This window comes from Bos indicus x Bos taurus, chromosome 2 (assembly GCF_003369695.1).
Source record: "Bos indicus x Bos taurus breed Angus x Brahman F1 hybrid chromosome 2, Bos_hybrid_MaternalHap_v2.0, whole genome shotgun sequence".
Classification (NCBI taxonomy): domain Eukaryota; kingdom Metazoa; phylum Chordata; class Mammalia; order Artiodactyla; family Bovidae; genus Bos; species Bos indicus x Bos taurus.
Window position 1 is genome coordinate 23,905,963 of NC_040077.1, and position 26,448 is coordinate 23,932,410.

Genomic DNA, 26,448 nt, shown 5'->3' on the forward strand with positions numbered 1-26,448 from the left:
GAACTGGCAGATTATTCCCCATTCAGTTGTAAATGGAATTTTGCTTCTAGCAGGTCTTAAAGGCATGGCCCATAGAGTAGCCTAAAAGGAATGTTATCTATCCTGTCATCCTCACATAAAACAAAGACTAAAATGTGCCCTGATTGTTCTTTATGCGCAAATTTGAGGATGTTAGGGATTGGAAGTTGTTAAAGGTGAGTAGACAGGTGTCTCCTTTCTAGAAGCCTAGGTTATAATCCTTCCATATACTGTTTTACAGATGCAGAAATTAAACCATTAGGGGTAAACAGAAAGTGGCAGATAAGTGACTTGAACCTTGAATGAAGATCGATTCCACAGACTCTTGCTACCCAATGTATAATCTGTGGACTGCAGCGTCTGGAGCTCATTAGAAGAGTTGACTCTCAGGCTCTTTCCCAAGCTCTCTGAAGCAGCACCTGAAGCTTAATGTCTGCAGGTGATTCTCAGGCATGTTAAAGTGTGAGGAGGATGGCTTTTAACCACTTTGTTGATTTAAGACTTCCTAACAAAGTGACAAAGAATATAATCAATCTGATTTCGGTGTTGACCATCTGGTGATGTCCATGTGTAGCGTCTTCTCTTATGTTGTTGAAAGAGGGTGTTTGCTATGACCAGTGCATTTTCTTGGCAAAACTCTATTAGTCTTTGCCCTGCTTCGTTACGTATTCCAAGGCCAAATTTGCCTGTTATTCCAGGTGTTTCTTGACTTCCTACTTTTGCATTCCAGTCCCCTATAATGAAAAGGACATCTTTTTTGGGTGTTAGTTCTAAAAGGTCTTGTAGGTCTTCATAGAACCATTCAACCTCAGCTTCTTCAGCGTTACTGGTTGGGGTATAGACTTGGATTACTGTGATATTGAATGGTATGCCTTGGAAACAAACAGAGATCATTCTGTCGTTTTTGAGATTGCATCCAAGTACTGTATTTTGGACTCTTTTGTTGACCATGATGGCTACTCCATTTCTTCTGAGGGATTCCTGCCCGCAGTAGTAGATATAATGGTCATCTGAGTTAAATTCACCCATTCCAGTCCATTTCAGTTCGCTGATTCCTAGAATGTCAACATTCACTCTTGCCATCTCTTGTTTGACCACTTCCAATTTGCCTTGATTCATGGACCTGACATTCCAGGTTCCTATGCAATATTGCTCTTTACAGCATCAGACCTTGCTTCTATCACCAGTCACATCCACAGCTGGATATTGTTTTTGCTTTGGCTCCATCCCTTCATTCTTTCTGGAGTTATTTCTCCACTGATCTCCAGTAGCATATTGGGCACCTACTGACCTGGGGAGTTCCTCTTTCAGTATCCTATCATTTTGCCTTTTCATACTGTTCATGGGGTTCTCAAGGCAAGAATACTGAAGTGGTTTGCCATTCCCTTTTCCAGCAGACCACATTCTGTCAGATCTCTCAACCATGATGTGCCCGTGTTGGGTATGACCTAAATCAAATCCCTTATGATTATACAGTGGAAGTGAGAAATAGATTTAAGGGCCTAGATCTGATATATAGAGTGCCTGATGAACTATGGAATGAGGTTCATGACATTGTACAGGAGACCAGAATCAAGAACATCCCCATGGAAAAGAAATGTAAAACAGCAAAATGGCTTTCTGGGGAGGCCTTACAAATCGCTGTGAAATTAAGAGAAGCGAAAAGCAAAGGAGAAAAGGAAAGATATAAGCATCTGAATGCAGAGTTCCAAAGAATAGCAAGAAGAGATAAGAAAGCCTTCCTCAGCGATCAATGCAAAGAAATAGAGGAAAACAACAAAATGGGAAAGACCAGAGATCTCTTCAAGAAAATTAGAGATACCAAAGGAACATTTCATGCAAAGATGGGCTCGATAAAGGACAGAAATGGTATGGACCTAACAGAAGCAGAAGGTATCAAGAAGAGGTGGCAAGAATACACAGAAGAACTGTACAAAAAAGATCTTCACAACCCAGATAATCACGATGGTGTGATCACTGACCTAGAGCCAGACATCCTGGAACGTGAAGTCAAGTGGGCTTAGAAAGCATCACTACGAACAAAGCTAGTGGAGGTGATGGAATTCCAGTTGAGCTATTTCCAATCCTGAAAGATGATGCTGTGAAAGTGCTGCACTCAATATGCCAGCAAATTTGGAAAACTCAGCAGTGGCCACAGGACTGGAAAAGGTCAGTTTTCATTCCAATCCCAAAGAAAGGCAATGCCAAAGAATGCTCAAACTACCGCACAATTGCACTCATCTCACACGCTAGTAAAGTAATGCTCAAAATTCTCCAAGCCAGTCTTCAGCAATATGTGAACCGTGAACTTCCTGATGTTCAAGCTGGTTTTAGAAAAGGCAGAGGAACCAGAGATCAAATTGCCAACATCTGCTGGATCATAGAAAAAGCAAGAGAGTTCCAGAAAAACATCTATTTCTGCTTTATTGACTATGCCAAAGCCTTTGACTGTGTGGATCACAATAAACTGTGGAAAATTCTGAAAGAGATGGGAATACCAGACCACCTGATCTGCCTCTTGAGAAATTTGTGTGCAGGTCAGGAAGCAACAGTTAGAACTGGACATGGAACAACAGACTGGTTCCAAATAGGAAAAGGAGTACGTCAAGGCTGTATATTGTCACCCTGCTTATTTAACTTATATGCAGAGTACATCATGAGAAACGCTGGACTGGAAGAAACACAAGCTGGAATCAAGATTGCCTGGAGAAATATCCATAACCTCAGATATGCAGATGACACCACCCTTATGGCAGAAAGTGAAGAGGAACTAAAAAGCCTCTTGATGAAAGTGAACATGGAGAGTGAAAAAGTTGGCTTAAAGCTCAACATTCAGAAAACGAAGATCATGGCATCTGGTCTCATCACTTCATGGCAAATAGATGGGGAAACAGTGTCAGACTTTATTTTTCTGGGCTCCAAAATCACTGTAGATGGTGAATGCAGCCATGAAATTAAAAGACGCTTACTCCTTGGAAGGAAAGTTATGACCAACCTTGACAGCATATGGAAAAGCAGAGACATCACTTTGCCAACAAAGGTCCGTCTAGTCAAGGCTATCGTTTTTCCAGTGGTCATGTATGGATGTGAGAGTTGGACTGTGAAGAAGGCTGAGCGCCGAAGAATTGATGCTTTTGAACTGTGGTGTTGGAGAAGACTCTTGAGAGTCCCTTGGACTGCAAGGAGATCCAACCAGTCCATTCTGAAAGAGATCAGCCCTGGGATTTCTTTGGAAGGAATGATGCTAAAGCTGAAACTCCAGTACTTTGGCCACCTCATGTGAAGAGTTGACTCATTGGAAAAGACTCTGATGCTGGGAGGGATTGGGGGCAGGAGGAGAAGGGGATGATAGAGGATGAGATGGCTGGATGGCATCACTGACTCGATGGACTGAGCCTGGGTGAACTCTGGGAGTTGGTGATGGACAGGGAGGCCTGGCGTGCTGCGATTCATGGGGTCGCAAAGAGTTGGACACAACTGAGCGACTGAACTGAACTGAACTGAACAAAGTGGCTGGAGAAGGAAATGGCAACCCACTCCAGTGTTCTTGCTTGGAGAATCCCATGGACGGAGAAACCTGGTAGGCTGCAGTTCATGAGGTCGCTAAGAGTCCGACACGACTGAGTGACTTCACTTTCACTTTCATGCATTGGAGAAGGAAATGGCCACCCACTCCAGTGTTCTTGCCTGGAGAATCCCAGGGATGGGGGAGCCTGGTGGGAAGCCGTCTGTGGGGTCACACAGAGTCGGACACGACTGAAGCGACTTAGCAGCAGCAGCAACAACAAAGTGGCTATGGCTGTAAGCACCCTAGAACTTGAGTTCCATCAGCAATTTGATGACACCTTGGAATCAAACAGACGCCCAATCTTTCTAGGGAAAGGTTCCCCTTTTATGGACTTTAGAGTCTTTGGGTCAGTGCAGTGTGACACGTGGAAAGAAGAAAAGGGAGTTTTTCAACTGTTCTTGCACTGACAAATCTGGTCTAATATACGTCATGTAACTTGAGCATGAATGGGCCTACGAGCACTTCCTCTTCTGCACAGCAGTAAAGGTACGTAAGCAACAAAACTACAACATGCCTTCCCACTGCAGGAAACCAAAGAATCTATCGTATGGGTGAAGAACTGAGGAATGGTTCAAAAAAGAATCCTCTCTTTTTACACTCTTCCATTTCTGGAGAAAAAAAATCAATGAGTCAGTACATAGTAATTTCAAGATACCTACATATGGACTTTGTGTGCATGCTCCAAGCCTGCCTTATGGTCATTGTATTAAGGGTTTGAAACAGTTTGACATAAGTCAGTCTTGTACAAAATGACCTATGTTGACGAGCAGTTTAAACGTAAGAGTTAGGCTCACAGCATTTTTTAGTGAAGGTTACTCGCACTTGCAGACTGTAGCTATAGCAGGTAAACCGAGGGGTATGAAAAACCTAGATGAGGAGACAGGTCAGCAACAGGTAAACTATATTTCCCCATCTGTGAAATGAGAAAGTAGAACTAGATTTCCATGTTTCCTTCCTATTTTAACACTTTATGGTTCTACATAACAAGTGTAATTATTAAACTAACATTTAGTGAACATTTTCTGATCCTCTCATCATTCCTTTTAAGAACCCATGAGATTGGTACTAATATCAATCTTACTTTACAAATAGAGAAACTGGGGCACAGACATGTCAGTCACTCGTGGGGGTTATAAGAGGGGAAACTGTTTCACACCCTGGCAGTCTGACCGCAGCCTCACTCTTACGCATCCTATTCATTGCCTCCTACTTTATGGCAAATATGTCTCTAACTTCCAAGCTCTTGTTACTGGTGCACTGGAAACCTCACACGCAGCAATAAGGCATTTACACACAGAGGGCAGAGCCCTTGCCATAAATATTGAAGAAGCCGTCCAGTGCTTTAGAAGCAGCTCTCAATCTTAGCTATACATTAAGAGTCACCAGGGAAGCCTCAAATAGCACGGATGCCTGGATTCCACACTGAAGAGTTTCTGATGGAGTCAGTCTGACATGAATTCTCGGCACTGGGTTTTGTTTTTGTTTTGTTTTTTTTAATGTTTTTTAGGAATTTAAATAGGGAGCCCAGATTGAGAGTAGACTACTCCCAACTTTATAGGAATGGGGTTGGTTCTAGAGGCAAGTTCTACCCATGTAGGACCAGGTACTAACCTGATAGTCAACCATTGATACCCTGACACAAGATTTTTAATTCTGCTAGTTATGTTATGGAGAAGGAAATGGCAACCCACTCCAGTATTGTTGCCTGGAAAATCCCATGACAGAGGAGCCTGGTGGGCTACAGTCCGTGGAGTTGCAGAGTCAGATGACTGACTGACTGAGCACATTTATGTAAAGTAGATTACCTGTTTGTCAGTACCACCTGTTGTTTTGGATAAGCTTCCTGTAAAAGGGCAGAGCCAGTGTCTTATTTGTATGTGTGTCCCCAGAGCCTGGGAACATATCTATAAATTTTATTTCCAATTGGGAAGGAAATAATGAAACCACATCTTAACTATCTCCATATAACAAGATCTTGACAGAACACTCACTTAAATCTGCTGGTTACTGTTGAACTGAATACTTATCTGCTAGGCTTTGAGATAGGGAAAGAAGTGTACTCTCTTCCTAGAGTTTGAGATTTCTTGGAGATGTTCTAGAAGGACAGTGTATCAATAGCGTGTGAGAAATTTTATCTGACCCCTGCTAACATGGATATGTCTCTGCCCACTTCCATGACCCCAGCACAAGCAGCCTGATAAAGAGATGCTCCAGGGTCAGGGCATTTAAGCTTTGCTGACTACGATGAAAGTCACTCAATATGCCAGCAAATGTGGAAAACTCAGCAGTGGCCACAGGACTGGAAAAGATCAGTTTTCATTCCAATCCCAAAGAACGGCAATGCCAAAGAATGCTCAAACTACCACACAATTGCACTCATCTCACACGCTAGTAAAGTAATGCTCAAAATTCTCCAAGCCAGGCTTCAGCAATATGTGAACCGTGAACTTCCTGATGTTCAAGCTGGTTTTAGAAAAGGCAGAGGAACCAGAGATCAAATTGCCAACATCCGCTGGATCATGGAAAAAGCAAGAGAGTTCCAGAAAAACATCTATTTCTGCTTTATTGACTATGCCAAAGCCTTTGACTGTGTGGATCACAAGAAACTGTGGAAAATTCTGAAAGAGATGGGAATAGCAGACCACCTGACCTGCCTCTTGAGAAACCTGTGTGCAGGTCAGGAAGCAACAGTTAGAACTGGACATGGAACAACAGACTGGTTCCAAATAGGAAAAGGAGTACGTCAAGGCTGTATATTGTCACCCTGTTTATTTAACTTCTATGCAGAGTACATCATGAGAAACGCTGGACTGGAAGAAACACAAACTGGAATCAAGATTGCTGGGAGAAATATCAATAACCTCAGATATGCAGATGACACCCCCTTATGGCAGAAAGTGAAGAGGAACTCAAAAGCCTCTTGATGAAAGTGAAAGTGGAGAGTGAAAAAGTTGGCTTAAAGCTCAACATTCAGAAAACGAAGATCATGGCATCTGGTCCCACCACTTCATGGGAAATAGATGGGGAAACAGTGGAAACAGTGTCAGACTTTATTTTTGGGGCTCCAAAATCACTGCAGATGGTGACTGCAGCCATGAAATTAAAAGACGCTTACTCCTTGGAAGGAAAGTTATGACCAACCCAGACAGCATGTTCAAAAGCAGAGACATTACTTTGCCAACAAAGGTCCGTCTAGTCAAGGCTATGGTTTTTCCTGTGGTCATGTATGGATGTGAGAGTTGGACTGTGAAGGAGGCTGAGCGCCAAAGAATTGATGCTTTTGAACTGTGGTGTTGGAGAAGAATCTTGAGAGTCCCTTGGACTGCAAGGAGATCCAACCAGTCCATTCTGAAAGAGATCAGCCCTGGGATTTCTTTGGAAGGAATGATGCTAAAGCTGAAACTCCAGTACTTTGGCCACCTCATGTGAAGAGTTGACTCATTGGAAAAGACTCTGATGCTGGGAGAGATTGGGGGCAGGAGGGGAGAGGATTGGGGGCAGGAGGAGAAGGGGACGACAGAGGATGAGATGGCTGGATGGCATCACTGACTTGATGGACGTGAGTCTGAGTGAACTCTGGGAGTTGGTGATGGACAGGGAGGCCTGGCGTGCTGTGATTCATGGGGTCGCAAAGAGTTGGACATGACTGAGCGACTGATCTGATCTGATGAAAGTCACACTTTTCCTTCACTCCAGTGTAGTCATCAACCGTCACCCGGTTAGCTTTTCCCTTTGTGGTCCACTTTGAACTGTGTTAGACCCATTTTCTCTCCCTGACTTGTTTTAGAGTTCACCTACCTGTCCAGGATTTAACCAGGAATCCCTTTGTAACATTTCCCTCCTAAATGGGTCTGTTGGTAACACCTCTGCAGACGTGGCCTCAGCCACTGGCTCACAGCACTCTGAGAGAGCTGGGCCAGAGAAGGCAAAACCTATTTTTAAGAGAAAGAAAAGTTACTTGCCACTTGATCACAATCAGAACAAGTGGTGGAACAGATGCCCCCTGGCTTCATTGCAGTAGCCACTCTTGAAATCATCCTGAAGTTCATTTTCTCTCCTTGAGGCTCAATGCAAGAGGGTAGACTACAGAAGCCCAAAGGATGGACCACTCATCCTTTGAGCTCGAGGAACTGCCTTTAATCATTTACTTCGGCTTCAAGCTCATCAAATAACCCTTCCACGTTCCTGCTTTCTTAGCTCTGGGAATGTTATTTATGTGGAAGCCAGTCACCTACAACATTTTACCATTTTTCTCCTTTAAAACAAAACAGCCCGTCAGTCCCAGCCTGTTTTCCCACAATGTCCTCATTGTACTAGGGCTAAGTTTCTTACTAAGATGTTTTCATCCAGGATAGAAGGCTGGAGCTTATCCTTATTTCCTGGTCCGGACAATGTAAGGCATTTCCCACCAACATCTACCCCACATTCTAGAATATTCTCAACCACAGGGGCATGACATAAGCCATAACTCTGCATGATATGCTGCGAGGTTGTAGCAAGTAATCTGCAACCAACAATTACATGTCAGTGTTCACAGACAGGTCCAAGGGTCCCCTGTATGAATACCACTATCACACTCTGAGGCATCTCTGATTTTTGTGAGGAAGAGAAGGAAGCAGAGTCCCAGGAGTCCCATAACGCACTACCATGACCTCTGCCAAGGGCATTTATGCCACAGCCCTAGCCAAAGCAGTTACAGATGCTCCTAACCACTGACTACACATCACTGCAGTGACTTACACTAGGTATACCCGTAGGACTGTGGTTAATAAAGTCCCAGCCACTGGCCTGTCTAAAAAGTACCTATCACTCATTTCTTTAGATGGTTAACATCACTGGTCTGACCTTCAAAGAACTAACAAGGCTAAGACATAACGTATAATACCAAGTACAATGGAAAACTATTCCCTATTAGACTGGACATTTTATGATGGAAAATTTATTCAGGCCAGGGCATGCTATATTGTCTGCACACTATATACATGCCTTCCATTTATTAAATTGTGACAGTCCGGCTAGAGAAGTTTCAAAAAGCTGCTTAAATTTAAATGAAATCCACTGATGAAGAAAATATTTTCTGACCTGTCAATTCTGCCTAGTCAGTGCTTGGTAATCTGTATAATGAGGCAGGTCACAGGTGGACTGCTGTCACAGTGAAAGTGTGTTCTAAGAAGAAAGCAACTTAGCCGTAAGAACTTTTTCCTTTGAGCCATGCGTCACTGCTAGCTGACACCCTATCCTTCAGAGGCATAATAAGCCTTTGAAGCAGATCAATCAGTGCTTACACACAACTCCCAATTTGCAGATATCTTGAACAAACCACCTTTCAGATCATTTTCTTTTGAAAATATTCTCAACAAACAGTAAAGCCAAGAGAGGAAAAAAAATCACATTTACATTGCATTCTGTGGAGCATTAATATCTTTGGCTGCTCTGAGATTATTCTTAGTGTCCCATAAATAAAAACACCAAAACCTTTATCGTTCAGCTTGATGCAATAAAAAGAAAGGCAAGTCAGGTTATTTATAATTTCACATGTACAATGCTGTGTTTCTAAGCCACAAACACTTTCATAAAAAAATTTTTATTTCACACTTTTATACAAATATCCACAGGTATCTTCTAATCATGAAATAATTTTACAATGCTAGTTAGTATACAAATGTATCAAATGCAAACAGACCAGTGACTTGACTTGAGATGACATTTTTAACAACTATAAACACCACTACATTCGTGTTTCTTTTGTTGAACCACCCTTGCACCCCGCCCCCCTTTTTAGGACATTCATTTTTATAACAAAGGTCTATAAACACTTTCAAAATATCAGCTTCTCAGCAACCTATAAGCCAGCGCACTGGGTTCCAAGTTATCTGAGCAAGAAACTGAGATTTTAAACATTGTTATGACCTATTTTAGAGAAATTTCTGTAAACAAAATATCATCTGTAAAACTATTTTTGTTTTGAAAATTCCAAAGCACAACTAATATCTTAAGGGCGTAAGATTTCTGGAAAAAAAAAAACAAAACACAAAAGCATCAATGTCACATATAGCTGTATTTTGTTCTTTTAAAAGATTTTGAGATGCTACTTATACTACAGCCAAACAAATTAGCACCTGTTTGTTGCTGTACCCCCGTAACTTAACATTTTGAAGTACAGTAATTTTTTAAAATTTAGCTTTCCAGCTATTCAATCTCTATTGAATGTATATAATAATAACTTCCTCCTCCCTCCCCTTCATCTTTAAAATTAAACAATTTAAAGTTCTTTTCAGAGTAGTTATTTTGGGGGATGCAGACAGGGGAGGAAACAAAGCAAAAAACAGAACATGGACTCATTGATTAAACGATTCCAATAATATTGTAAAACTTCAAAGCCACAATGTTCAGACTCTTGGTATCAGGTATTCAGTAGTCTTACACTGGATGGGTCTGGGTCCACCATCGGCACTCACCGTTTCTTTCAAGTCCTGAATATACAACATTTTCAGCAGTGACTAGACTGCACTCAAGTCCAGCAAACAATCCCATTATTTCCAAGAGTTCCTGGTGGTTACAGCAGGAAAATCAGAAATATCACACAGGGCTAAACTAAAAAATATCTTCTGTCTTTAAGAATTACACATCTCACAGTTAAATTCTATTTCTTAAATGTTTTGGGTTTGGAGGGAGAGGATAGTGCTGTCATGAAGGGAGTTAATAACTTAAACTTATACTTTATCTGTAAAGTATAACAACTCTCTGCTATATCTATAAAGACTTACTATGTTCTTTAGGCAGTCAGTAATTGAGGTCCAACCAGTGACCTCTTATGTTCTGATTCTGATTGCTTAATCCAACCTGAAGGGCAAACTGGAGAATCTTTGGCCTGTTAGTCAATAACAAAATGGTTTGTGAAAAAGAAAAATAAATACCATATACAAATAAGTATAACTAGCATTCAAATCTGTTATGCCTGTGTGTTTTAGTGAAAGGGAAATGAAACCTGTGTGTATTTGGCGTGAGCAGGTATTCACACGTCTAGGAAATGGAAAAAGATGGCAGGATGGCAACATTACCTTCTATTGAACATTTAATTTATGGGAGCACTTTAGTTTGAACACAGTTACCCTGATGGCATAGGGTTGTGATGCAGGACAGTTAACTGGCATGTTCTCCCATCCTTTGAGAAGAACGCTGGCAGAGGTGGTGCCAAGGCTGGGACGGTCACTCTGGCGCAGGGGTCACGGTGCCTTCTTCCAGCTACACCTTTGGAAGGATGTCACGTAAGAGTAACCGGGCAGGCCCTTCCCCAGCACAAGTAAGTCAAAAACAAAGGCAACCCGGAACGTTAAATTAAGGCAGTTAAAGAAAAATCCATTCCAACAGCCTTCAATTTGGCTGTGCAAAACAGGAGCCTCGGGCCACGTAACAATGTCCACAGTTAAAACTGTAGGCCCGTACTGTTGTGCAGTCTGTCTGAAATCAGTATTCAGATATTGAACAGGTTTTTCAATCCATCTGAGTGTCTGGGTTGGGGAAAAAATAAAGCAGTTTGGATACTGTGAAGCTTTTCTGGCCTCCCTAGGAGTAGCTTTCATTTTCATTCCACTTTGTGATCCACTGTTTTTTTTCAGGGTTATCATTATATTTTTCATCTGGGATCTCTCGCTCTTCTTTCCGGATCCTTACAGCGTGGTATCGGGGAACGCTATCATCGTACCTAGAGCGTTTAAAGAATCCACACTGGAGACGGGGGGAGAAAGAAACAGACACAAATTAAGTAATTCCAAGAAGGGCAAGTCCACTAGATGGTAATATCTAAGCTTTCTGTTCAGCTATGCCTAAATTTAGACTGGGACAAAGAATAAAAGACATGGTTTTCTTTTAAGAAGGAACTAATAGGTCAAAAATAGTAATAGCCGGTGAGGATAAACAGAAGAGAACAGCTGTAAAACTGGAAGAAAAGTCCCTTTTCCCATCTTGTCTTTCCGTCTTATTATAGCAATGTTAGTTACCTCTAAGAGTTGAAGAGTTTATGAAACAGTGCTTCCATTTTTTTATAATCACCATATTATATGTAAAAGATCTAACTTTCAGATTACTAGAACATCATGTTAATTTCAAGAACAACTTTTTTTCAAGGTCATAAACCAAAGATTATTCCATGCCCCTCTTCCACTAACAAAATGGAAATCAGGTCACAAATATTTTACAAATTACTACTTGAAATGGGTGATTTAATCTCCTCTCCTTCTAGGCTCCAGTACATCTTTCTTAATAGCTAAGATGTAATTTATACTGCCTGGATTTCCAAATGAAGCTTCCAAACTAAGCTGTTTCATTAATAAATCATGCAGTGACTGTGTCCTGCAATAAAATCATTCATGTACCACAAAGAATTTGAGAAACTATCACTAGATTGAATTTCAGAGCATCCTCTAATTTCTTTTCTTTTTGGCAAAAATACAGCACTTACACTTAGATTATTAATGAATATATATTTTATTAATCTGTAAAAACATATTCAATCTTATCCAAAGTAGGTTTTTATTGGGAACATACCTGGAAATTCTTAAGTCAGACTGAATTTTTTTAATAAAATATATATATATTTTTAAAAATATGTCTTTAATTTTTAAATGCAGATAAAAGATGGATGAGGAAGATACTTAGAATAGTTGATTAATGTGTTTACTATGTGACATCAATAGGCATAGAACATTTGTTTTGAATGATGTTAAGCTATAAAAATGGCATGGGGCAAAATAAAATTATGTACAAATTTATCACTATTTATCACAAATTTATCACTAAATCGGTGAGGAAAATGGGACAAGAATTTTTGTTCTAAGGTCTTTTCTATTTTCTGCAAAAAAGCCAAAACACCTATCTGTCACATAGTGTGACTACTGCCCCATTTAAACAAAGAAGAAATCGGGGTGATACATAAACTGAAATGGAAATGCTGGGATTCGTCATGACAGGGCCATGGAAAGGGATTACAGGGGTAATTCTACCCTCTGGTGCCCACAGAAATGGAAAAAGGAATTGCTGCCAATTCCTGTTTCCATGGAGTTACAAATAAGAGAAGCCAAACATGAACTTAAAATCAGCTGAGACCCAGGGCTGAAAAAAATTTCTAGGAACATGGAACAAGGTCAAACTCCATTACAACATTTTGAATAAACTGTCCACAGCATTTTTATATTAAACTTTTGTAAACTGAAGGCCATGTTGGCAAAGAATCATCTTCTGAAGTCAACCATAATGTCTGTCACGCCAGTAGTGAAGAGTTTGTTGTAATGGTCTTTGACTTGTAGTAGATATGCAGGGAAAGGAAGTTGCATGCTTAGCCAGCATAAAACAATTTCTGAGCAACAATAAAAGCATTCCGAAGCCTTGCCTCATCATTTTATAGCATGAAAATCAAAAAGATGACAGTGAGAAAGCCCTCTCTTAAAGAGAAACACAATGTTTCCAACATGCAACAGGTTAATTAGGCAGTCAACACAAACTTCTGTGGGAAATTCCAAAATGGACAAGAAATCTGGGATGATTTCTTATGCATCTTTGAAATTCCAAGTGGTAAGCTACATACTAGATTAACAACACGTGGGAAACTGGTCTACTGTAGAGGTCTAACACCTCCTATGTGTACGTAGATAGCAGTTTTCTTCATTGCTGTGGGTGATGTCTATTAACAACAAAAAGTAGCTCACCTGCAACGAAAGATTCTTTGTGCACTTAAAAAAAAAACAACACTAAGCTTTCAAGTGAAATAAATGAAATAAATTCAAGCAAGGCAAGCCAGTGTGGACATTTGGAAAACGTCTGTTAATGGGACACACACAGCAAGCTGTTGCTTTTAAAGTTAGCCACCACAACCATAGCAGGTTCCACAGCTAGCAATTAAAAAACATTGATCAATTACCAATTACAGAAGTAGATCAATACTACGCATCAGAAGTAAGCCTCTCTTTATCAGATGGCTGAGCATGGATCTCAGCCTTGTGATATGTGGCATCATAGTGATCTTTCTTATTTCTCTTGAAGAAACCACACTACAAGGAAGCAAGGTATTTAGTCAGTGTTACAGTTCTGTGTATAAAAGCTAAACAAAAGAAAAATCTCAAAGTTTAACCTGTTTCCTACTTACAGCTTGCTTACAAAGAGACCACTATGGATCAACCAAAAGGGAACGGACCCCATACCATATGACACAGTGACATCAAGTGTGCTGTATACTCAGTTGCTAAGTCCTGTCTGATTCTTTATAAAGACTGCATGGACTATAGCCCACCAGGCTTCTCGGTCCATGGAATTTTCCAGCCGAGAACATTGGACTGGATTGCCATTTCCTTCTCCAGGGACTCTTCCTGATCCAGGGATCTGCTTGGCAGGCAGATTCTTTACCATGGCACCGCCTGGGAAGCCCCAGTGACGTCAATTAACCCAACTCTATTACCATGGGTCTCTGGTCAAATATTTACATGGATGACACTAGGAAATTGATTTTTCTATTTGTAACAAATCCTAAGGGCCAAAATCATTCTAAAAGGGAAAATATTTACACATCTGATCATAGTTTTGGGTAGTTTCTTCTTGCGGGGCTTCCCAGGTAGCTCAGTGGTAAAGAATCTGCCTGCCAATGCAGGAGACAGGGGTTCGATCCCTGGGTCAGGAATATCCCCTGGAGGAGAAAATGGTAATCCACTCTAGCATTCTTGCCTGGGAAATTTCACAGACAGGGGAGCCTGATGGGCTATAGTCCACGGGGCTGCAAAAAGTTGGACACAACTCAGCACACACTTTCTTCTTGCAGGGGATATGGAGTCTAACTATGCAAGATTGACATCCGTAGATTACTGATTCAAAGTGTAAGAATAAATTCTCTAAGACTTAGCACAAATCCAAATAAAGAGATACTGAATATATTCCTGTCCTTTTCAGTGAATTTGAAGGGATAAGTGCCATCTACTTGAGGCCTTTGTGGGGTAAATCACAATATAAATTTGAACATACCATCATGAAATAATGATTGCTCTCACTTTCCCAAATTCTGAGCCATCACATAACGTTTAAGTGATAGTAATCTGTGCTCCTCAGATTAGGTCACTCTAAATATAGAGATATAGGAAAAGACTGTCCTTATAGGACCTCTTCTGGAGAGCAATAGAAGGCCATCCTCAAATATCAAACCTCACATTCAGCTTTTGATATCCAAATAATTTCCAGAGCATCTCCTATATCAGCTGGCTGCACTCAGACAAACCTACTGTCTAAAGTAAACATCAGGTAGGGCTGGCTGACTTCCCCTGGGAGGATGGGTCTTGGCATGAGCAGATACCAAATTTCAATCACACGACTGGAGGATGCCCAAAAACTATCTCAAAATTATCTTGGCAAAAGGAAGTTACTTGGAAAAATAAAGCAAAAAGAGATGCCCAATATTTGAAAGTGAGAATATCTTAAGTCCTTGTCCATTATACTTGGATCCAAAGAAAAGATAAAGATAGTTTGATCCTAGGGACTAGTAGTTGAGTTTCATCATCCTTTGCCTCTAGACCAGACATGTTTGGAAACCCCAAATTTCCGGCCTTTTAGAAAAGTAATACACTGCATACATAATGTCACAGTAATTATCCTAATGTTTTAGAACTGAGTAAAGGATAGAGACTATAAATATCCTCTCTTCACATCATGTCAAGTTGAGTTGCCAAATAAGTCATTACAAACTTGTTTGAGTTTTTGGGGACTGTTGATAAAAGTCTGTGAATCTCCATTACTACCTGAGAATAACCCAAGATCTATAGGTGATAACTTTTGCCAAGAAAAGTACGTGACATCTCATGCATTTTTTGTAATGTCGACTATTTACTGGTAGAAAGCAGAGGGAAGATACTACATTATATTTACAGGACCAGACTATAATGAAGTACATCATATTAAACACAGACCTTCCTTATGCTTGACATAGGCTATGGTGACCACTTTGGGATTCATTGATTTCATGCTTTCCTATTTCCTAATCTAGCTGCAACTGTAACAAGCCCCCATTGCTGCCATGAACATTTCTTTACAAAAATTGAAATTAATAGGGATACAGATTCTGATTAGGGTGATAACCAATTTGGCTTAGATTCAGAATTTGATCAGCAATAAAGAAATGGTCATAGTGGTAAAATTTAAAAAATTATTATCTGCCAAACATGCTATATTATATGTGAAAACACTGAAATTTACACACTTAAGAAACCTCTTATATAAATAGTATTCCTTTACAAAATATTAGATAGGTATTCAGATCTTCATTATATAATTCTTGAGTTTGCTGTATTTTGGAAACAGTTCATAGAATAAAATGTTGGGGAAAAGAAGCAATGAAAAATATATGTACTATCAGTGTTAATTTACTTTAAAAAGAAAACCTGAAATAAAGTTTATATCACAAAACTCAAGTCCCAGATATGACTTACCTTCCACAGTAAAAATACTAATAGACCAAGCATCAAAATCCCAGCAAGAATGGCCACTAGGATGATCCACCAAGGTACTCCTGAATGTTGAGCTACAGTCTTTGAGGGAAACACAGTCACGCGAACCTATGGGGCGTAAAGGAAAGCAAGACCATTACAAACTCGGGTGAGAATTAAACCCTGAGTTTGGATCACTAATTCTGCTTCTAGATACACTTGGTCAATGTAGCCTACAGATGGATGACGTGTCTTTTTGGTGTGAGTTCCTTTCCTTTAGTAATGGAATATTGCTTCAAGAGGCATTTCTTGGAGCTCTTTTGCCAGAACCTGGAAAATGCTGAATTATGTTTTGATGAAATAATTGCTTCTGTGCTAACTTACCTTTTATAAATTTTTATAATCAATAAAAGTAGAGAAAATTGTATAATGAACCATCATTTAATCAACAGCAAGTTTCAACAATTACCCAGAGGGATACAACCAATCTTGTTATATCTACATTAATATAACCTGGTATCTTTTTGAGAACAATCACCCTCTCTTAATCAAGCATTCAACAATGGCAACAAAACGGTCCATTTATGCACAATTAGCCTACATTCCTCACTCATATTTTAAAGATGTTATGAAATATAAAGAGGAATGGAGCTGCATTACTGACACCATTCTAATTTTCCCTTAAGGTTAAAAGCAAGCAGGACCCAGTGGGGCCCTCTCAGCAGACCAAAGCTTTATGGTTCAAACCTGACAGTTACTTGGAACCACAGGATTGTGATGGTCATCTTTGAAAACAGAAGATTACCTCTTCCCCAGCACATAGCCCCTTCCTCTCTTCCCTAAGTAATCTCAGAACAAAACCTGGGCAGTTGGTTCTTTGGGACATGAGTTTACCTTCTCCCCAGGATTGCTAGATTCCTCAATAAAGCTTTCTTTTCTTTTACCTAACACTTGTCTCTCAGTATTGGATTCTTGGGTTATGAGAAGCCAAACCTGAGTCTGGATAACAAACTAAAGATGCTCGTAAAGAATAAAATTTTCTGAAATGGCTTGCAGTCATTTATTACGACAATGTGTACATACAAACGAGACTCTGGATTCATTCAGAGGCAGCTTACAGCTTTAAGCAGCAGCTGATGAGAAGTTTAAGCTCTAAATACTTGATAGCTGGCAAATACCAATTGAATAGAAGTGTTTATTCAGAAATCTAAAAAGTTGCTTATGGTAATTTGCAACAATTTGGTTATGTGAGTTTAGAATTCAAGTGGATTTCTGTGATGCCAGAAGGTTTTTTTCAGGAAACTAATCTTCAAAGCTTATAAAAGACCTGGTGAAAGCTATAAATATGATTTTGTAAACTATACTGATTATTCATCTATCACTTTGAAGTTTCTGCTATTTTTGAATTTAAAGAATATAAAGTGAAGGGTAAAGAAAACTTAAGAGAGAACAATTTAACTCCTCAGAAGTGTTTCTAGATAAGTATTCTACATTAGTGTTGAATTCTGGATGCTGCCTAAAATGCTTCCATGTCTACACTGTGATCCAATACTACTATACTAGAACACTTAAAAAAAAAAAAAACCAACTCTTAAAGTACTTCTATCTATACTAGAAAACAAGTTTTCAACCTGCTCTTACAGAATATACTTAAAAGCAGGAACTGCTTTTCTTTAAACATCTTTAACAGGAACAGAATTCACATTAAGAGTTTTCTAAACTCTAACCGCATAAACAACCTTTATCAGCTACTATGTTTCCTGTTATGGTCTCAATGAAGTTTCACTTAAGCTCTCAGCCCAGGGGAGGGCCTCCTGACTCACTTCCTCTTGCCTCCCCTTTCCCCAACAGGTGTCCTCAGTTCAGTCGCTCAATTGTGTCCGACTCTTTGTGACCCCATGAATCGCAGCACGCCAGGCCTCCCTGTCCATCACCAACTCCCAGAGTTCACCAGGACCCACATCCATCGAGTCAGTGATGCCATCCAGCCATCTCATCCTCTGTTGTCCCCTTCTCCTCCTGCCCCCAGTCCCTCCCAGCATCAGAGTCTTTTCCAATGAGTCAACTCTTCACATGAGGTGGCCAAAGTACTGGAGTTTCAGCTTCAGCACCATTCCCTCCAAAGAAATCCCAGGGCTGATCTCTTTCAGAATGGACCAGTTGGGATCTCCTTGCAGTCCAAGGGACTCTCAAGAGTCTTCAACACCACGGTTCAAAAGCATCAATTTTTCGGCGCTCAGCCTCCTTCACAGTCCAACTCTCACATCCATACATGACCACAGGAAAAACCATAGCCTTGACTAGACGGACCTTTGTTGGCAAATGTCTCTGCTTTTGAATATGCTATCTAGGTTGGTCGTAATTTTCCTTCCAAGGAGTAAGCGTCTTTTAATTTCATGGCTGCAGTCACCATCTGCAGTGATTTTGGAGCCCCCAAAAATAAAGTCTGACACTGTTTCCACTGTTTCCCCAACTATCTCCCATGAAGTGATGGGACCGAATGCCATGATCTTTGTTTTCTGAATGTTGAGCTTTAAGCCAACTTTTTCACTCTCCACTTTCACTTTCATCAAGAGGCTTTTGAGTTCCTCTTCACTTTCTGCCATAAGGGTGGTGTCATCTGCATATCTGAGGTTATCGATATTTCTCCCGGCAATCTTGATTCCAGCTTGTGTTTCTTCCAGTCCAGCGTTTCTCATGATGTACTCTGCATAGAAGTTAAATAAGCAGGGTGATAATATACAGCCTTGACGTACTCCTTTTCCTATTTGGAACCAGTCTGTTGTTCCATGTCCAGTTCTAACTGTTGCTTCCTGACCTGCATACAGGTTTCTCAAGAGGCAGGTCAGGTGGTCTGGTATTCCCATCTCTTTCAGAATTTTCCACAGTTTATTGTGATCCACACAGTCAAAGGCTTTGGCATAGTCAATAAAGCAGAAATAGATGTTTTTCTGGAACTCTCTTGCTTTTTCCATGATCCAGCGGATGTTGGCAATTTGATCTCTGGTTCTTCTGCTTTTTCTGAAACCAGCTTGAACATCAGGAAGTTCACGGTTCATGTATTGCTGAAGCCTGGCTTGGAGAATTTTGAGCATTACTTTACTAGTGTGTGAGCTGAGTGCAATTGTGCAGTAGTTTGAGCATTCTTTGGCATTGCCTTTCTTTGGGATTGGAATGAAAACTGACCTTTTCCAGTCCTGTGGCCACTGCTGAGTTTTCCACATTTGCTGGCATATTGACTGCAATACTTTCACAGCATCATCTTTCAGGATTTGAAATAGCTCAACTGGAATACCATCACCTCCACAGGTGTCCTAGCTTTAAGCTAAAACAACTCTTTCTTGAGATTACTGGTTGAAGCAGAGAGGTACCCATGAAGTAGGGGAGAGAGAATGGTGAGAGACCAGTAAAGAAATAACATAGTTGATATGAGTGCTAAGTCAGACAATCCTAAACTAAAAAGATTACTTCCACCAGCCTGTGCTTTATCTTGGCTTCCAAGGTGCACAGTGGTCAAGAATCCTCTGCCAGTACAGGAAACACAAAAGATGCAGGTTCAATCCTTGGGTCCAGAAGACCCCCTGTAGAAGGGAACAGGTCCCACTCCAGTATTCTTGCCTGGAGAATTCCAAGGACAGAGGAGCCCGGCGGGCTACAGTCCATGGGGTTGCACAAAGTCGGGCACGACTTAGCAGCATGCACACACACATGCTTTATCTCGTTTAACTCTGCTTCCCTAGTATGTAGCACAGGCAAGCCACACAGTATCCATGGGCAAGGTGATGACTTGGAAGGGCCATTCTCATTTTTACCAATAAGCCCTGATGAAGCCTTTTGAAGTGGAGAGTAGACACTGGTCCACAGACAGAGGAATCAGCCCTATCACCACGGTACCAGTCTTTCAAATGGATGCTCTTAGAGGGAAACCACACCCCAAAACTGCTGCAATCCGACAGCCATAAGGGCTGAACAAGGTAGTTTTTTATTTTGTGGGGTTAGGAGTCGGGTGCAGTTTAAGCAGGAACTCAGCCGAGAGCTCTAAGCCCCAGGTCTGGCTACCATTCAAATCAGATCTTGGAGCCTTTTAGAAACTAAAACAAGTCACTGTGCATCAGACTGAGGACGAATGCTAGGCTCTGGACCACACATTTAAGGTTCGGATGTGCTCTGCAAACTCAGTGTGTGTGTGTGTAAGGCCACGCCGCAGGAAGGCGGAAGAGGCCGGTCAGCAAGACTTTATTGTTTGTTTCCTTAAACTGTCAACTCTGTGTGGTGTGTGCGTGTGCATTTTGACAGTCATTCCCCAGCTGGGACTGAGAATAGGAGGGAAGTGGAGCTGGCCTTAGAATCAGGAGGGGGCAGACAAACTATGAGCTGAGATTCCCAGAGCTCTGGACACCTTGTCTCATCTCGTCACAGCAACTATTACTGATGAAAAATGACAGGTTCAGGCCAGTAGAAACTACTCCAACTTCAAAAACAAACAAACAAAAAAATTGTTTTGCTTGCATTAAAATCTAGGCATTTCCACAGGGATGACCTGTGCATGTGAACCTCATCCATCATGTGTCCAGAGGAAAAGGGTTTAATTCTGCTGATGCATTAAATTCCATCACCAGTGAGGAGTGCTGAGACCACATGAGCTTTCCCCCAGCCAAAGCTGTTTCCCTAAATCACTCTTTAATGTAATACACTCCACTCTCATTGAACTTTAGTATAAGATACTCACCCAGTGAAAGTATTTTTGTTATCTTTTACAAAACTATTAAGGAAACCATCCCCTTAGTGAGTATTCTTCATATTAGAAATTCATCTTATAGAAGAATCCACATCTCAAGTCCTTCTCTGAATTTAGAACCAAAAAATGAAAATCTCCTCCACCCTGAAGAATAACATGCCTACTTCCACTTATCACACTCTTTCTCATTTTTGGCAGGCAGGAAGTTTACCCACTCTCTTCCTATTCCTTAGGAATGAAGTTCAGTTTAGTCGCTCAGTCGTGTCCAACTCTTTGTGATCCCATGAACTGCTGCATGCCAGGCCTCCCTGTCCATTACCAACTCCCGGAGTCTACCAAAACCCATGTCCATTGAGTCGGTGATGCCATCCAACCATCTCATCCTCTGTCATCCCCTTCTCCTCCTGCCCTCAATCTTTCCCAGCATCAGGGTCTTTTCAGATGAGTCAGCTCTTCACGTCAGGTGGCCAAAGTATTGGAGTTTCAGCTTCAACATCAGTCCTTCCAATGAACACCCAGGACTGATCTCCTTTAGGATGGACTGGTTGCATCTCCTTGCAGTCCAAGAGTCTTCTCCAGCACCACAGTTCAAAAGCATCAATTTTTCAGTGCTCAGCTTTCTTTATATTCCAACTCTCACATCCATACATGACCACTGGAAAAACCATACCCTTGACTAGACGGACCTTTGTTGACAAAGTAATGTCTCTGCTTTTGAATATGCTGTCTAGGTTGGTCATAACTTTCCTTCAAAGAAGTAAGCGTCTTTTAATTTCATGGCTGCAATCACCATCTGCAGTGATTCTGGAGCCCCCCAAAATAAAGTCAGCCACTGCTCCCACTGTTTCCCCATCTATTTGCCATGAAGTGATAGGACTGGATGCCATAATCTTTGTTTTCTGAATGCTGAGCTTTAAGCCAACTTCTTCACTCTCCTCTTTCACTTTCATCAAGAGGCTCTTTAGTTCCTCTTCACTTTCTGCCATAAGGGTGGTGTCATCTGCGTATCTGAAATTATTGGTATTTCTCCCGGCAATCTTGATTCCAGCTTGTGCTTCTTCCAGTCCAGCGTTTCTCATGATGTACTCTGCATAGAAGTTAAATAAGCAGGGTGACAATATACAGCCTTGACGTACTCCTTTTCCTATTTGGAACCAGTCTGTTGTTCCATGTTGCTTCCTGACCTGCATACAGGTTTCTCAAGAGGCAGGTCAGGTAGTCTGGTATTTCCATCTCTTTCAGAATTTTCCACAGTTTATTGTGATCCACACAGTCAAAGGCTTTGGCACAGTCAATAAAGCAAAAATAGATGTTTTTCTGGAACTCTTGCTTTTTTGATGATCCAGCGGATGTTGGCAATTTGACCTCTGGTTCCTCTGCCTTTTCTAAAACCAGCTTGAACATCTAGAAGTTCATATTGCTGAAGCCTGGCTTGGAGAATGTTGAGCATTACTTTACTAGTGTGTGAGATTAGTGCAATTGTGCAGTAGTTTGAACATTCTTTGGCATTGCCTTTCTTTGGGAAGGAATGAAGTGGGGATATGTAAGTACAACCGGTAAGAAACTTCCTCCTTCCTTGGCTGAATTCAACAAATCTCTCCTGGTTCACTCTCTCCTGTGTTCATTCAGTCATGTCTGACTCTTTGGGACCCCATGGACTGTGGCCCACAGGCTTCTCTGTCCATGGAATTTTCCAGGCAAGAATACTGGAGTGGGTTGCCGTTTCCAACTCCAGGGGATCTTCCTGACCCAGGGGTTGAACCTGAATCTCTTGTGTCTCCTACATTGGCAGGTGGATTCTTTACCACTGCACCACGTGGCAAGCCCCACTCACTGTCTCCTAGACCATGAAATTCTTAACAATTGACACTATCTTATTCAATTTTGCTTCTCTAGCACTTTTGTGAGGAAGGCTTCTCTGGCACTGCTGCAGTACATCCATGGTTAATTGGCTTGTTAACTGGATCAATTTAATTGCTGCTAAAATTTTAGTAACCATCTTATCTGGTTCAGTTGGGTGACCAGCTCTCCCTGACTTTTCTTTTAACAATATCTTAAATGTGTTTTATTAAGAAATGAACACAGGTGGGAGGGAGGTTCAAGAGGGAGAGAACATATGTATACCTATGACTGATTCATGTTAATGTTTGGCAGAAACCAACACAATTATGTAAAGCAATTATCCTTCAATAAAAAAATAAATATTTTAAAAAAGAATTGAACACAAAACTCTTAAAATTGGTTGGGTTATAAGGAAACAAAGATTTTTTTATCTTTTTAAAGCCAGGATTAGAGTAAAAGCAATGGGAAAACATATCAACATTAAGACCAAAAGACAAGGCTGAATTATTCAACCTCCTTTGCTTCATGTCCAAAGAAAAATAATCTAGACACTGGAAAAGACAGAGAATCAAGATAAAAATGAAATTGAAACCCTCAGTAAGAGAGGAAATAAAAAAATGAAGGCATTTTGACACTTGAATTAAGTTTGAAAACTTTAGACCACACCCCCAAACTGCACCTTAAAATTCTAAAGAAACATGTAGATATGACAACTGAGCTATTATATCTCAGACATCAGTTAATAGAAAAGGTAACAGAAGACTAGAAATTAAAAAGTCTCTGTTTTAAAAAGAAATGGGTTCCAGATATGAGACTAATCCATTTTCAAATCTACCAATTATTAAATAAATAAAGTAGCAGTATAGCAAAGATTCCAATTCCCATTAGTAGGCATGGGCTCTGAAAGCCCTGAGAACATGAAATGCCCAAGAGAACCTCATTGTCTAGACACCATGGCCTTCAGTTCCATCATCTTCAAGAAAACAAGAGCACTTGATGAGAAGTCATAAGCCCAAGGTCTGGTCTTACCTCTACCCCACATGCTGGTCCTGTGACCCTGGGGGACAGACAACCTTCCCTGGACTCAAGTTTTCTCATCTGAACTTGAGATTTGGGGACTTAATGGGGAGCAAGTATTACAGAGTCAAAGAATAGCGGCCCAGAAGCCAGAATGGCATAGATTTCAATCCAGGACCCCAAATGACATCCCCTGTCTATGCCTGCTTCCTTTTTTGGAAAGTGGGTACAATGTCTACCTTGGCATTCTCCTGCAGTTTAAATGATAGTGTATGGGTAAAGCATCTAGTAGATGGCAGACATTTAATTAGTGCTTTATTAATATTAGTTTCTTCCCTCTAAAGTTTTCTTCTCTTTGAAGCTCAGTGAATCTCAGGATTGCTGATTAAAGCTACATAAAGTTATAGCAACTGCCTTTAGTCAGAGAGGCAGAGAAAGGATTCTCAGGAAGGGTGTGGTCTGACAGTCCTTATGATGCCTTATTAGTAAAGGTAGAGGAACTTCCCTGGTGGTCCAGTGGTTAAGAATTTGCTTTCCAAAGCACAGGATATGGGTTCAATCCCTGGTTGGGGAACTAAGATCCCACATGCCAAGGGGCAACTGAGCCCACATGCCACAACAAGCCTGCGCACAAGGAAGACTCAGTGCCCCCTAAAAATTAAATTAAATTTAAAATTTTTAAAAAGATGTAGAAAGGTAGGAGTAACCTGCAAAGACAACATAAGGTCAAGGTGAGGGTACATCCCGGTTAAGTATGGGACAGTCCCGGTTTACACCACATGCCCCAGCATCCTGCCCCATTTAGCACTTGCCCAGACAAATGTTTGTATTCTAGTTGAGATGGTAAATTTTAATTAAGGGTCACTATATTCCAGAAACCAAGGTCATCAGGGAGACACACTGGATTTCAGCTGGTCAAAGGACTGAAGCCTAGACATTTGCCTTAAGTACATCAGTAGATCAGCTTTAGGACAGTCATTCTTCTCCAATCACGCTCTTTTGCAAAACACTCCCACCTGTGACCTGCAGTCATTTACTTTCAGAGCCTGATACAAGTCCCTATGGGGCCAGACCCCCCCCCCCCGCAACTAGGAACCCTTTACTATACACAAGCTTCTGCTGCTAGTCCTGGTCAACAGTTTTCTTAATTACCTGCATGAAAACACCCATGCTTCTTGGTTTTAAAAAGATAAAGCTTGCAAGGAAAGAAAGTTATCAGAGAATAAATGATCAAGACTCAAAATTACGCTGTAAGCCCAAACAACAGATCAAAAGTAAACCACACAAGATGTGAGGATGCACTTAAAGGCGTGTATTTACATTTTAAAAAACTGCTCAAGGGTGTGATGTGGGAAATATAGTTTGACAGCACATTCAGATGAAAACACCTGGAAGTTTCAGTAGAACACAAACAGAAAAATAGTAGCTGCCAGAAATGCAAACCATCTTCAGCAACCATTTAAAGACCACATTTTAGGCTGAACTAACAGAAGCTGGGAGGCTGTTGAAGGTAAAGTTAAGCTGAACTAGGCAGACCACACGTCAGCTCTCCTTCCTGGAGCTGGCCCAGGAAGAGAAGAGATCTGGAACCTGTGCAGCTGCATCGGGCAGGACAGATAATTGAAGAGCTGGGTGGTCAGCTTTGAAGACAGTAAGAGAGATACGTCCAAGAAAGCATGACAATTTCCTTCAATTATTTCAAAGGCTGCTACATGGCCGAGAAGGAGGACTTATGTTGGGACTTGTTCCAGGGGGCATAATCAGGAACTGATCTTAGAAGATTCAAGTCTCAATCCGTATATAGAGATGGTTTCTAATAACTGCCACTGGCCATACACGCCAAGAGCTCCCCCATAGCGCAGGGAGGTTACCATCAGTAGGAGTATGCCAACATTGGCATTGGCATGAGAGGCGGTACAAGATGTGGGATCTTTAGACTTAGGAGGTGCACCCCTCCTCTCCTTGAGCCAACAGCTCTCAAGTCTGTCCCATCCACAGCAGAATGAGATGACCCGAGTCACGTCTTTCTTCCATGATTCTACTGAAATACAACTTGGGGTGGGTACCACCTTAAGACATGACCTACTTTCTCTTTAAAGGGAGTATCAGTGCCGTGAGAGACATGAGTCCAGAACAGCGTGTCCTCAGGCCATGGGCGTGGGGTGGAGGAGAGAGAGCAACTAAGTGAAGCCCGTGGAATCCTAACCTGAGTGCCTGCGTTGGGCAGCTTGATATTCTCGGTGGCGGCAATGACATCAATGGAAGCCCGCACGAGAATGTCCAAGTAGTTCATCTTGGAGTATTCCTGTTTGGAGACAAAGTGAGTGAAAGCGTGAGTGAAAAGAGAAATGGTCTAGCAGGTGGCAGACGGCTTGGGGGACACAGCCTGCGGTGGGGGTCACACCTCTAGAAACGTGCTGTTCCATAACCTCGAGCGCAGGACCACGGAGGCCTTGCTGTCCAGCCCTCGCAGCGGGCACTTGATGTTCACACAGTTCACGTTCACGCTGCAGTTCTGGGGAGAAAAGAAGAACAGGACTTACAGCACCACGGTCTGGGGAAGGCCTTCCCGCCACCCCCTGGAAAACTCACAGCTCTTGAAAAATACTCACAAGGGTCTGATATTTTCTTTCAGAAAATAAAGAAAATTTTCTGCCATCATCTGTCTGTCTTTCAGCAATTTCTCGTTTCCTTCTTGAGTTGTGAGCCTCCTGAAAAGAATTACATCTGAAATACTTCCACCAAGTGTAATTTGTGGCATTACTGTACAAATCTCCAGAGCACACCCTTCCAGATTGTGCCAAATT

At 41.3% G+C, this 26,448-nt stretch overlaps 1 protein-coding gene across 2 annotated transcripts in view; it reads right to left on the reverse strand.

The window, feature by feature from the left end:
* Positions 1 to 9,151: 9,151 nt before the first annotated feature.
* ITGA6 (integrin subunit alpha 6) overlaps positions 9,152 to 26,448 on the reverse strand; it is an 87,907-nt gene continuing 70,610 nt past the window's right edge. The window contains exons 21-26 of one of the 2 annotated variants that reach the window (XM_027557564.1): positions 26,254 to 26,352; positions 26,046 to 26,156; positions 25,848 to 25,946; positions 16,048 to 16,173; positions 13,503 to 13,632; positions 9,152 to 11,314 (exon numbers count right to left, since the gene is read on the reverse strand). In XM_027557564.1, the coding sequence (XP_027413365.1) occupies positions 13,525 to 13,632; positions 16,048 to 16,173; positions 25,848 to 25,946; positions 26,046 to 26,156; positions 26,254 to 26,352 (543 nt within the window). In that variant the 3' untranslated portion in view covers positions 9,152 to 11,314; positions 13,503 to 13,524. The remainder of the gene's footprint in view (positions 11,315 to 13,502; positions 13,633 to 16,047; positions 16,174 to 25,847; positions 25,947 to 26,045; positions 26,157 to 26,253; positions 26,353 to 26,448) is intronic. The other variant, XM_027557557.1, reaches the window with a different exon arrangement.